At 36.3% G+C, this 14,567-nt stretch overlaps 1 protein-coding gene across 1 annotated transcript; it reads left to right on the plus strand.

Moving 5' to 3' along the window:
- The first annotated feature begins 296 nt into the window (after positions 1–296).
- On the plus strand, positions 297–3,241 carry LOC122056523. The gene is made up of 3 exons (XM_042618506.1): positions 297–577; positions 1,931–1,985; positions 2,703–3,241. The coding sequence occupies exons 1-3, from the start codon at positions 398–400 to the stop codon at positions 3,122–3,124; spliced, it is 657 nt and encodes a 218-aa protein (XP_042474440.1). The 5' UTR covers positions 297–397; the 3' UTR covers positions 3,125–3,241.
- The last annotated feature ends 11,326 nt before the right edge of the window (positions 3,242–14,567 follow it).

Genomic DNA, 14,567 nt, shown 5'->3' on the forward strand with positions numbered 1-14,567 from the left:
AATCTCATCGGAGGTTCACGCACAGTCAATAGGAGCGCCACATCCCTAGCGTCCGTCACCTCAATTTTCGGACAAGATCACTAATATTATGCCCCTCTTCAATATTTATTTTATTTAAAATTTAAATTTATTTATTTATTTTAAAATATTTTACCATTATATCACACTTGTTAGGTCTACGTAGATTAATTATGGTAAGAAAAATTGTTGGTAATCGCCCGGTCAGGGTCCATCCAATTACTCTTCTTACCTTTTCGGACTAGGCTTGACCCAATCAGACCGGTTTTATTAGTCCATTCGTTAAGCCTCCCCGATTACTGCGCTCCACTCTCGCGGTCGGGTTCGCCTCCTGACCAATCACACTCCCTCCGACGACTCCCCAGCGATCCCTTTCTCGATGGAGGAGCCGAAGCTGCCTCCCCCGGCAGCCTCCGGCACCCCTTCAGTCGTAAGCCCTGCGGGCGATGTGACCATGCCCAGGGGAAAGAAGAGGAAGCTGGACGTCGATGAGTTCCGTAACTCCGATTACTACAAGCTTCGACTCATGGTCAAGGACCTGCGCCCGCTGTTTCTCGAGGTGATTCTGCGGCTTGGATACACTTTTGTTTCTTAAAATTTTGGATTTCACTGGCTATTGTAACCCTAGACGACCTTCTCTGCCATTATGTAAGGCCTGATTTCACTGATCTCATCCTTGTTTGCACTGATGCTGATCTTAGGGGAATGTAAGCTTATCCTCTCAAAAAAGCTTCTTTTTGGTTCATTTTTGTTACTTTGTTCCTAGTTTTGTCCGAGATGAGCATGTTCACTTTGACCTATGTGACTCTATTGTTACTACTACTGTACAAGCAGTGGAACCATTAACCTTGACCTGATGATGAGCTTGCAGATGATGTCTGTTGGTGTATAGATTCAACTTTATTATAGGAATTATTTCTCTACAATATATGAGCTAAATTGTCTTCCTACTACTTGCCCGTCTTTGGAAACCTCATTTTTGGTTATCTTGGTTAGCTCACAACTGCACTTGTGAAATTAAGTTAAGATGCTTCAATGTCCCTTACTTGATGCTTACCGCGCTCACTGTCCAACATGTGCTTTTGAATCATCCCTAATCCAAGGTGTCATGCAAGGTCCAATGGTATTTTGTTACAAGACTTACAGGTCTTTTCAAGTACCTCAACATGCATAAGACTAAGGTTAATTTATAGCCCAAAATGCATAAAACTAAGGCAACACAAGTTCAATTATTTAAGCGTATGCACCTCTTCATTAGCTCACAACTCTTGAAGAAAAACTAAATTAGGGTGTTATGATCTTTCTCACTTGAGGCTTGATGTCTCCTTCAAGATAAAATCCATCTCATAGGCTACAATTACTCCTAATCGGTGAAATGCCGAGGCTTATCAATGGCTCCACCATGCTCCAATATCTAGGGCTTTGATACCAACTGCCCACAATCTGCTTGAAAAATCTATTGACTTATTTTGCTCAATCAATATCCCAATGCCCTAAATTAATAGTTATTCTCCCATCTTAGCTTAGAAAGCCCTTCATTAGCCCAAAATTGTCCGTGCTGGATAAACTATTGTGTCATGTTTTCTTTTGGGACGTATTTGAAATAATAGATAAGTAGTCTTGAGTAATAGAAAAGGTAATTTTCTCCTTATATAATGTGCAAGTTGATATATGCTAAGATAACCATATTATTCTTTGTTAGCCTTCAGTAAATTTTATCTTCTAATGCATATAACACCTTTGAACCTAAACCAGACTCATATGATTATTTAGTTTAGGAAGCTTAAAATTCATAATGTCTTAATGTGCCTCTGAGTTTTCATCCACACAAAAATAAGAAATGAGATAAGAAAGCTACTTGCAGCTTCTTTAATAAAAAGCAACTTATCCATCATGATTAATGATTTGGCAGGTTCTTCGCACACCAAACTTCCAGACCAGTAAAGCAGCATGTGAGATTCAAAATCGTAAGTTCTTTATTTGTTTTCTTATCAAGCTATACTTTATAGGTCAACAACTTGCATAAATAATGTATTGCAAATTCGAAGAAATGCATTTATCTAGCATGTTTTTACAATACCACAAAACTTTAGGAACCTCCTATAACCTCGTCTTGTTTTTCTTTGTGGTTTATTTTAGATTTGGATATAATGTTGATGTTTTTGCATGCAAATTGTGAAAAAGGTTCCTACCTTTTGGTTTTATTCTTTCTTTTCTTTTCTGAAATTATTGGATTTTTTTTATTTGATTCCTATATAAACTTTTGTAAGGTTGCTGTATGAATTAGCAGACTTGTGAATACAAGTATTTATTGCAACTTATGTTCCAAATCCTCAAGTTTAGTTAGTATGTGCTATGGACAGGGAACTGTGGGATGTGAAAATAGAGACATTTGAATTTGCATCATCACAGAATTATGCTTTTATTGTTTGGTTCCCTTTTTCTGATATAACATGATAGGCAGCAGCCTAAGTTAAACTATGATATTGGTCTTTCAGCACATGCTAGCTTTCTTAATTTAGTTTCTACATCATTATCGAAGCAAGGTTCTTGAATTTGCTTTGTGCACAGTTGTCTGGCTTGTTAGAATGCTGGTTGTAGTTAACAATTGTTGCATTTATGAATAGGATTTCATTTCTTATTTATATCCAATCAAACAATTATCTGACCTTCACTTTGTTTAGAAATGAAGACAATGCTAGTATTGATCAAGAAATTGAGAGGTGATGTGGACTCTTCTGAGAACTGTAAAAGTCCATCCCAGGCAGAATCCTCATTTAAAGTTAAGGATGAAGAATCATTAGAAATGCATGTAGAAGATGAAAAAATTGAACAACATGAAACTGGACACGACCCAACAATTCCAGTGAAAGCATCACAACCTGAGAAGAGCACAACTGTCTCAGACAGTAATCAGGAGAAAACACATGCAGAATGGATTGCTGAGGTACGGGAAAAGGTGAAACAATTTGATGTAGCATCTCTAGGAAGCTATGTTATCGGTGGATCCAAAATCGGATGGAATTTTCTTGTTTATCTAGGGAGTGAGCCAGTTTATTATGGCGTAACAAAAGAAAGTTTCCTTGCGCGCAGATCGGCAAAGTGATTTGCTGTTTTCCTTGGAAAATAACTAAACATATCTCTAAATGCTCGACTGATTTCTGTTTTTGTTCCTGAGAAGGTTAATGCAGACATTGTGGTTGAATTTTCAGTTATTGTAGAACATCAGTGTAGAACAATGCTTGAGAAAGTTGACATAAGTAGTTCCGGACTCCACTGTACTCTCTTTCTTAACTTAAATCTTTTTTTTCAATTTTTAAAGGAAGAATTATTGGGACTTAGGGGTGTAAGATGAATCCGACCCGTCAATCCGATCCCAATCTATCTAAAAAAAATTAAGTTTAGATTGGAGATTTTGAAATTGGTTTAGTTTCAGGTCGGGTTGATAACTTTGGTTGTTCGAGTTTTTTTGAGATTAAATTAAATTTATTTTAAAAATTAAGATATTTTATATATTTAAATAACATAATGTAATATAATAATGATAAAATATTGAGATAAATGTGAATACTTATTAATAAAAAAATTAGATTGGACAGATTATTCAGGTATAAGTTTAGGATTTTTGAATTGGGTTTGGATTTGAATCACAATCGAGTTAAGATTTTTTTTAATAGTTAAGATTTTTTTTAATAATTTGAGTAAAAGGTGGAATCGTCACCCCAGCGGCCCCCTGAGCCCGGTCCCACAGGATTTCAGAGGAAATAAATCACGGTTAAGCTGGGCGGGTAAGTGGACTGGGGGTCTCAGGAATTTTAGGCCAGCAGACCAAGATTTTATTCTTGTGTGCAACTGGCGACCTTCGACCCTGCGACCATTTGAGCAAACTCCAGGCCACTTACCAGCTGATCCAGCCCGTGGGGACGATTTTTTTTAATAATGGACCATAATCGAGTTGAGATTTTTTTTAATAATTAATCTTCGATCTGAATATATTCCATTCATCCGAATTGACATATCATTGGCGCTAACTAGTTATTCGAAGTTTAAATCATCTTAAAGTATATTATTTTTGAAATGGAATAAGGAAAAGTTTTTTTATAAATTTAAAGTAACTATAAAAATATCATAAGAATAATGGATAATGGGATAAAGACGGTTTTTTATATATATAATTTAGACTTTTCAATTAATTTTGAAGGTGAGTAATGTTTCTTTAGTCATAAATTTAGAAATATAAACAGATTCATACTCAGCAGTCAACTCTTGAAAATTTTCTTATTACAATGTGTCGTAATTGAGATTTAAATTGTGAGAGCTGGTGAGTTGGACATAAAGGTAGACTTTGTTTGTTAATTGTTATTGTTGCGGCAAATTACTGAACCACTATCTAAAGTTTTGAATTATTCAAATCATATACTTAACTTTTAAAATTATTAAATCACCTACCCTATAATCATTTTACCTAGATTTTGAATTATTCAAATCACATATTTAAATTTTAAAATTATTAAATCGAATACCCTATACTCATTTTACCCCTCATTACTATTTTAAATCAATTGTTAAAGTGTAGCAATCGATTAGTTTTTTAAAAATGACGGATTTGTGTTAAATATCACTGTACTTAATATAGTATGTTAAATTAATATTTAAGAGCATAAATATAATCAAAAAAATTAGACGAATATATATGACCAAATTTCATATTATTCTAAATTTTCTAAATTTATCAATCGATTTTGATCAAAATTAATTAATACATCTATAGAGTCATAATGACAGACAATCAGGTTTCATTTATTTACAGTTATTCTGTTTATATTCCAATGATACTCATGCAAACTTGATTGCCAATATATTTTTAATCTAACGGAATTGTTTAGTTTGTATTTGTGGGTGAATTAATAATTCCACCAAATTTAACATGTGTTCATCAATCTAGAAAGAGGTGAATAATTTGCATAACTAAAAAAGTTTAAATTTAATCGGGTTCACTAAAAATCTCTTAGGGTCCTTTTCCTATAGATGTTCTTTAACTTCTTAGTGTCCACCCAAGATGGCTCACTAAGCATGCTCCTTATTATCATGCTCCTTTGTTTGGGTTGTCCTTACTTAATAATAATAGATTAATGGAAGTTTTTCTTAGATTTTCCTTGTAACCTAATTCTATATTACTAAAGTTTATTCTTTGCCTCTTTATAATTATATTTAAACTTTTAAAACCAATGGTAAAGTTTTAAAGGCTTTCTTTTCAAGTCTACCACACGAGATTTGACATCCTCATTTCTCCCTCAGTTCCTTAACTCTAAGTTAGTTGGCTATATGAGATTATTGTTATCTCATTGCACAAGTATGACATTGTACTGATCTTATCTTCTAAAGCCGAAATTAATTTTCTTAAGGTGTTTGTTCTTGTTCTTGGTCTTTCTTAATGGCTCGACTAAGCTAGCAATGATCGATATTAATTAACTAATGGAGAGTTTATCTCTTTTTTTTTAGTTGTGCAAAATTGTCCCTTAGCTATTGTTAGCTTCTCCCTCATCACTAGATGACACTCTACGCCATTAGTGCTTGAGCATATGATTTTGAAAGTGCTTGTCCTTCCTCTTTGTAAAAGAAAGTCGATCATCCAAAATAGACCTTAAAGAAATGTGATTTTTCCCCTCTTATCTTGTGTCCCCCCTACATTGCAATTGAAGAATCGGATTACTCACTTATTTTCCTTTTCGTCCTTCGCTCTTATATCTTTTTCATTTGGTTTAGACTCAAGTGTTGATTCTTTGTAAGCGCTTTCTTCACCATATGACCCATGTATGATTCTTTATCGCTCCCTAATAAGATGATACTGGTCACTTGGCAATCGGTTATAAGTTGATCTCGTAATTTACCTCCTTTCACATAATCTGGGGGTGGACTGTGAGGGACGTCTGGGATAAACGTAATATCCTTTTCCTACAATGATAATACCGGCAATAAAGAATATGATAATTGATCCTGTCAGGAAACTAAGTCAGACGGACCGTCGGGTGAGGTGAATAAAATGTTGACCGAATCGCGACGTCCCAGAGGGGGGGTGTGCTGAGATAGCTTCTATTTTGATCAACTCATCAGAAGTCCTCTGGTCAACGCTACCTGTAGCCAGCGACCGGGTCGCCCTCAATCCTTGGTACCCCGAGACTCGAGGCGGATCCAACGAGTATATGAGTAATAGGCTAATAATATAATAATGAAATAAATGAGGGGTGAGTAAGGAAAACGTATCCTGGCCCAAGGGCACTACAAAAAAAACGCCCTCTTGCGACAAATTTGGCGACGAAATTTTAAAAAAAATCGTTGCAAATTTTTTTTTGCGACGAAATTGGCGACAAATATTTTTCGTCGCAGAAAACTCGTCCCTAAATATTTGCGACAAAAAAAAAGAATTTGTTGCAAAATCAGCAACGAAAATAAAATTTGTCACGCTATTTGTCACAAATTATTTGCGACGAAAATAACATTCGTCGCCGAATTTGCAACGAATTAGTATTTTCGTTGTTGATATTTAAAAAAAAAAAAATTTAATTCACCACAAAATTTGCGACGAATTATATTTTCGTCGCAGAGTTAGTCGGAAGATCATAAACCTTAGGCATCTCAATTTGCAACGAATTTTGAATTTTGCAACGATTTCAGGTTCGTCACAAAATTCGTCACAGAATTTGCGACAAATTATTAGATACGTCGCAGAAGTTGCGACAAATTATCAGATTCGTCGGAGATTTTGTGACAAATTATCAGATTTGTCACAGATTTCTACGACGAATTTGAGAATTTGTCGCAGATTTTTGCAACGAATTTGGGAATTTGTCGCAGATTCTGTGATTAATCTGAAATTTCATCGCGGAATCAAAGTCATGTATAAATTTGCCAAGTTTTTTTTTGTCGCAGAATTCGTCACAGAATCTGCGACGAATATGCAAATTTGTTGCAAAATCTGCGACGAATCTGGACATTTGTCGTAGATTCTGCGACAAAAAAAACTTCGCAAATTTATACCTGACTTAGATTCTGCGACGAAATTTTAGAATCATCGCAGAATCTGCAACAAATTCCCAAATTTGTGGCAAAAATCTACGACAAATCTGATAATTTGTTGCAAAATCTGCGACGAATCTGATAATTTGTCGCAAAATCTGCGACGAATCGAATAATTTGTCACAAATTCTGCGACGAATATGAAAAATCGTCGCAGAATCTAGTACTGTTTTTTTCGATATATTACGATAGGCTTGCAACGAAAATATTTTCGTCGCAAAATTTGTCACAAAACATAACAACCCCCATCCAAGATTTTATTATTTCTATATTTAATCTGATTAATACACAAATATGCATCTAATAAATACACATCTTATCTAACACATCATATCTAACATACAAAACTATACATAAACCAAATCACATCAAATCCAATATCACAAAATATCCATAAAATCCAAACATTCCATACATTAAAATGCAAACATCATCTAATATCCTTACAATTCAAACATATGATACATGAAAATACAAACATGATCTAATATCCTTACAAGCCAAATATATAATACATCAAAATCCAAACATCATAAGATGTTCTAAACCATCTATATTTTAACAAAATTCCAAACATGACTAAATCTTCTCCATCTTCTTCCTGCATAATATAAACAATATCAATGATTACAATAAAGAAATTACTATATTTGAAAAAATAATAATTTTTTCCTTACTCCAATATTGATTTTCATTGTATCTGACCAATCCTGTTTCAAAAAAAAATAGTAATAATAACAAAGAAAAAAAAAAAGAAACGTTTACAATAGAATAACTAATATTCAAAAGTACTAATTATGAGATAAATAAAATTCATAAAAGAAGATCCATCGCCACCATCGTTGTCATCGTCGCCAATTCACCAAAATCAGAAGGAGCAGAACTTAACTGAAGATGTTTCATAATTAAATTTTGTTGTTGACGCAGAGCTCTCATTTCTGCATCTCTAACTTTTCTTTCTTCATCTCTTTCTAATATTATGTCCTTTAAATGTGAAACCTCTTCAGTCAAGGAATTGATCTGAGTCGTAACTGCTGTTGAGGTGGAAAAGGATTTACGGGAAACTCTATGACTTTTGCTTAAAGAACTCATTCCCAATATTCTTCCCCCTTTCTGCCCCCAACTAGCCTCCAACCATAAATCCAAATTATTATCGACAGATGACCTAGTTTCCTCACTAGCACATGAACTTCTATGTGCTATCTCGAACTCATCGTATTGGTCCTGTATTATAATTATAAAATTAAAATAAATTTATTGTAATAATAATTTAGAAACACATATTTTTAATTAATCCAAACCTTTATTGCTTTTGCTCTAGCCCCACTCCAAGACTTGTCCTTTTTTGTAAAAGTTTTGGTGAAAGTATCAATGAATGAAGGTTCTTTCCCCGTATCTTTGGTCTAAAAAAAGGATTAGAAATAATAAAATAGTGACAGATTAAAAACCTATTGAGAGAGTTAAAAATTAGTAGAAGAGTTAAATATTTACCATTCTGCGTCTATGCTCATCGATATTAATTGAACCTCCCGTATATGTCGCAGATAAGTCTCCAGAATTATAAGATTGATTTAATCTATTCTGTTGACTTCGTTGTTTGCTTTCGTTGGTTGCCCAAAAATTGTTGATCTTAGTTCAATTATCCTCTATGATACAAAGTGGTTTTTTACCCCTTTGTTTAGCATGATTGAGAGTATGACAAATGTGTTTCACCACATTTTTTCTTGAAATTCTTCTTAACTTCGAATTCATAAGCAGGGTCCCAATTATATATCCGCTAAATAGAAAATAAAATAATTGAGTATATAGATTTATTTCTATTCTAGATATAAAATGAATCATTTATACCTTAAACTCGCTCCACCATAACTCTTTCATTGATGATGGAGTGCTTGAATAAGACATAGAATCCCCCATCCAATGATTATTCATGATTTGATTAATTTCATGAACAACACGTACCAAATTTTCGAACTTATGGTTAATGAAGAATATTAAATATAATAGTAACAAGAAAAGTTTAAAAAATATAAGATAAGGGTAACCATATTTTTAAGATCCCTAAACTAGTAATGCTAATTGACTATGTCTTATAACTACCTCAATCAACTATAGTCCAACGGTTAAATAGTCGAATTATTTAATATATTAAATACATGAAGATTATCATTGCTAATTAAACATTGTTCAGAGTTTTTCATAAATGAGAGAATGACCAATGATCATACACTAATCTAATGGTCTATTTGATAAAAAAAGTAGCACATCAAATCACTATTAGAACTTTTCATTATTGAGAATAAAGATGTGTAATTGAAAATAAAATAGCACATAAATTTTTTTTTAGAGTTTATCATATAATGAGAGGATGATTAAAGATAGAATTAAATAATCTCATGATATAATTGAAAATAAAGTAAATCAATTATACTATTAGAGCATGGAATAGAATGATGCATATAAGAACTTAAATATTAAAATTAAATAAACTTGATAAAAAAAAAAGACAATTGAAGTGATGAAATTGAGTTTTAATCCTACTTTATAATCATACTTAAAAAATATAGAATAAAAAATTAAAATATTAATTTTATACTTACGAATCTCCACAGGGGACAATAAATATTCATACATCTTGGACCTCAGAAAATGAGTATCTGGTAGGAACCGGATTTGCCAAATTTTGCGGTGAAGGTACTGGCGAAGGAGAATGTGATGGTCCTGTATGTACTAGCGAAGGCGAATGTGAAGGTCCTACATGTAATGGCGAAGGAGAATGTGATGGTCCTGCCTGAACTAGCGTAGGGAAATGTGATGTTCCTGGCTGTACTGGCGAAGGTGAATGTGATAGTCCTACAGGCTGATCAGGGACAGGCGTAGGTTCACTGCTAGGTGCTGCCTGGCCATGCGAACTTCGTCTACGTCCCCCCGTCTAAAGATGTTCTGAAAATTCAAAAATAGGATAAAGTTAAAAATATAATGATGCATAATAAATAACATAAAAAAACTTACCATATTTATTAAAAGAGATTGTGTGAGATTCCTTTGACAATAGATATCACCTCTAATCACCTATAATATATAGCAAGAAATACATAGCATTAACACATAATATATATAAGTTTAATAATGAGTTATTAGATATACAAACAATTGAGCTACGATTGTTTTATAGTTATAGATTTAAAATAATAATAAAAAAATAGTACCTTATATGTAAATTAAAGATCATAATTATTTTATATTAAGATAACAAAACTTACCAATCATTAACAATCGAAGTCCTCATTGTCATTGTCATCCTCATCCACGTCGTCATCATCCTCCTCTTCCTCCTCTTCCTCTTCATCTTCCTCCACATCATCATCAATTTCATTTGCATCCACGTGTATCACTATTCTACTAGGATCTTGTAATGTTGGAATAATATATTCCTCGGTCTGAAATGTATTCACAACTTTCTCTTGCTGATATGCAATGTCTTCCCAATGTGCTTCAATTTTTTTTCCATGCTTTTGTTTTACAAACCGCCCACCAATCAATTTTGTCACGTTTCAAACTAGGATATGAAGCATAAAATACTTGAATTGCTTGTTGTGCCAACACAAATGGTTCATATTTCTTATATAATCTCTTATGATTTATTTCAACCAAATTATATCGTGGATGCACCTTCATCCCTCTGACAGGGTCAAACCAGCGACACATAAATAATATTACTCGCATTTCTAGCCCAGGATATTCTACCTCTATAATTTCATCCAGCAAACTATAAAAATCATTGCTTACACCTCCATCATTGGATGATTGGACACAAACCCCACTATTCATTATACTCTTCCCCATCCCATACTCTTGAATATGAAAATTATAACCATTTATAAAATAAGCTGGCCAAGTGCGTACCAATGCTTTTGGACCCCATGAAAGATGGAATAACATTTCTTTTTCAAGGTGAGCTCGATTATCATGAACCTAAAATCAAATACAGTAATTGTTAAAAGTCTATATATGTATTAACCAAATTTAAAGTGTTTATTTACATATGATTTGAATCATGGTGCGAATTCTTCTTGGCATAACCGATCAAACTCATGTGTCGACAATTCAGAATATAAATTTCAAAAATCCTACCAAAAAAATAAATTATAACACTAAAAGTTATGACATAAGAAATATAATTAAAAAATATAAAAGATATACTTACTCATAATATGATGATACTTCTGGACAATTCAATAAAATATATGTATGGGCTGCCCGCTATTCTTGACCTGTTAAGTATCTCTGCTTACATGGTCCACTTGGTCGACCAAGGTAATTAAAAATTGAGAAAGAGTTGAAATTTGGATCAATAGGACCCTCATCATTTCTTCCTAGTCTTCTCCTTTTACTTTGAACGTGAGGCTCAAAATAATATGATGCAAAAATTGTTACTTCCTCCACAATGTATGCATTAACAATAGAAGCTTCAACTTGTGCCTTATTTTTCACTTTTTTCTTTAAATGAAATAGGAATCTGATGGTAAGAAGATAAATTTATTAGATAATAATATATAATATGCAGTGTGTAATTTTTATGTATTTAGATTTTAAAATTATAAAAGAAAAATTTTACCTTTCAAATGGATACATCCATCGAAAATGGACAGGTCCTCTATCTTTAGTCTCGTTCCTCAAGATTCAATGTTTATCTCTAAGACCGTCGACCGGAGCCTGCCGTTCTTCAAGATTCTGCGTAAAGCTACCAAGTTTCAATGGGACGAGGAGTGTGATCGGGCATTCGAGGAACTGAAGACTTACCTAAATTCCTTACCTGTGTTGGCAAAACCGGCCGTAGGAGGTGCGAGTATAACATCAAACGAATGGTGATGAATAGCAAGAACCTAGCAGAGCAACGAATGAGGTGCAAATGATGAGTGCCGGGCAGAGTGACGAAAGGAGGTGGAAGAGATTAATGAGGTTAGTGTTGACCAGGCCATAGAGAGAATATCGAGCGAATCGAAAGACGACGAGTAAAGGGTTCCGAGGGCACAACTGAAAAAATACCGACCGAGCGACAGTAAATCGCAACCAAGAAAAATACCGATCGAACGACGGTAAATTGTGACCGTACAATCGAATAATGCTGACCTGGCAATCAAAAATACTAACCTAGCCATCAAAAAATGCTAAGCGAGTCTAAAGATGATGGCTGAGCGGTATCAAACGCACGGCCGAGAAAATGTCAACCGAACGACAGTAAATCACGACCTGGAAATCGAATAATGCAGTCCTAGCAATCGAAAAATGTTGACCAGGCCATCAAAAAATGCTAAGCGAGTCGAAAGATGATGGGTGAGCGATATCAAACACGCGACCGGGAAAATGTCAATCGAACGACAGTGAATCACGACTGGGCAATCGAATAATGCCGACTTGACAATCAAAAAATGCTGACCAGGCAGTCGAAAAAATGCTAAGCGAGTCGAAAGACTATAGGCGAGCGGTATCAAACGCGCGACCGAGAAAATGCTGATCAAATGACAGTAAATCATGACCGGGCAATCGAATAATGTTAACCTAGCAATCGAAAAATGTTGACCAGGCAGTCGAAAAAATGCTGAGCGAGTCGAAACCACGGCCGTAATTGCTGACCAGACAGTAAATCACGATCGGGCCTCCGAGTGGCCTCCGACTACTTGTTCCAAATCAAACTATAATATGAGAGACGGTAAATTCAGAAAAAAAATTATAATTAATTATGACGGGATCACGATTATAATTCAACTATAATTATAAGTGATTAGTTTACTTTCTTTGTTTTTTAATGAGAGAATTTGGTCTAGTAAAATAGTTATTAACTTTCTAACTGATCCGGTGATAAGGTCGGGTCGCGCCCCACAGGAGGTTAACGCTACGTGGAAGGTTAAAGTCAAGGCAGTCAATGCCCCCAGGCTAGTGTCCGACCGGTCGACCCCATCAACCGGTCGGACTAAGGAATGACCGGTCTGACGTTATTATAGCTCGGTCTAGCACTGAGCTTCTGACGCTCAAAGACTATCACTAAAGCAGGCACCTATCCGTAAGTCATGTGTCGGGCGGACATCTGGATCGGCCATAGATCAGGTCATGGCCAGCGAAGCGCAGACCCGACCCAGCAAATCTAGACAGTGGAAGTAGCCGCGCGGCCACCCCACTCGGTCCAGACAGTTGAAATAGCAGAGCGGCCTCTCCGCTCAGCCCAGACAGCAGAATTAGCCAAGCGGTCATCCGCTCGGCCCACTAACAGACAAAGGCAGGATCGACTGGTATCCTCCTTGAGACCTATACCGCAGACAGACAACATGGTTGGTGGCATGATTAGGCAGAGAATCGTACGGCGGAAGCTTCCACTGTCTTGTCAGGATATGGTCGGGTTGTTGAGGTATGGTGTCAGGTACACTTTTCTGACACGTCCTATCAGGGGAAGCTTTGAGATGCAGGCACGCCTCGAGGAGCATGCACGCGCACCCCTGGGAGTCCTATATAAATGACCCCAAGCTTCGACGAAGGTATGCTCATTCTACTATAGCTACAGTTACACTACCACTTTCGTTTCTTTGCTTGCTTGCTGCTTTCACCGGAGGTCTAACTTGAGCGTCGAAGGGCCATCGCTGGGAACCACTCCCTGGCTCGACACTGATGCTTTTGTGCTTGCAAGCTAGTCTCATCGGAGGTCCATGCATAGTCAACAGGAGTGCCACATCCCCAGCGTCCGTCACCTCGACTTTCAGACAGGATCAAATTTGGCGCCGTCTATGGGAACGCACCTGCATCCGAGTCGAGGGGATCGAAGAAGCTAGATGACTTCACACAGTGATGCTCACTAAGGAGGAGCTCGACGAACTTGTACAGTCTCGAGCGGCAAAATTAGTCGAGCATCAGCAGCAAAGAGTGCTAGTCGATCGGCTGGCTCAACAAGCAACATCGACCTCGGGAGGCCGAGTAACCCATGAAGACCAACCGCAACAATTGTCCATCTGAGGGCAGAATAAGGGGCCGACCGACACTCATGGGGAGGCTCCACCCGCACCTATTCAATTCCACCGAGCCCTGTTTCAAATGCCCTTCGAAATTGCTCGAGCCAATCAAGGAAGGGACTCTTCTTTAGATGAAGCACCCGTGCGGGATGCAAAGAAAGGCAAGGCGCCCCGAGCAAATCAACCGCCAATTCTTCGAGGCAATCCTACAAGATCCGCTGCCAAGGCACTACACTCCCTTGGTGATCGGAGAATATAACCGGTCGACCAACCCGGACGACCATCTTGGTAAGTTCGATAACGCTGCTACTCTTCACCAGTACATAGAGGGAGTCAAGTGTCGAGTCTTCCTCACCACGCTCTCCAGCTTGGCACAACGATAGTTCAGAAGGCTGCCGAACGGGTCCATCCAAAGCTTCAAGGACTTCTGAACCACCTTCCTGTTGGGTTCTTCGGGCCGCGAAAACCGCT

This window comes from Zingiber officinale, chromosome 3B (assembly GCF_018446385.1).
Source record: "Zingiber officinale cultivar Zhangliang chromosome 3B, Zo_v1.1, whole genome shotgun sequence".
Lineage (NCBI taxonomy): Eukaryota > Viridiplantae > Streptophyta > Magnoliopsida > Zingiberales > Zingiberaceae > Zingiber > Zingiber officinale.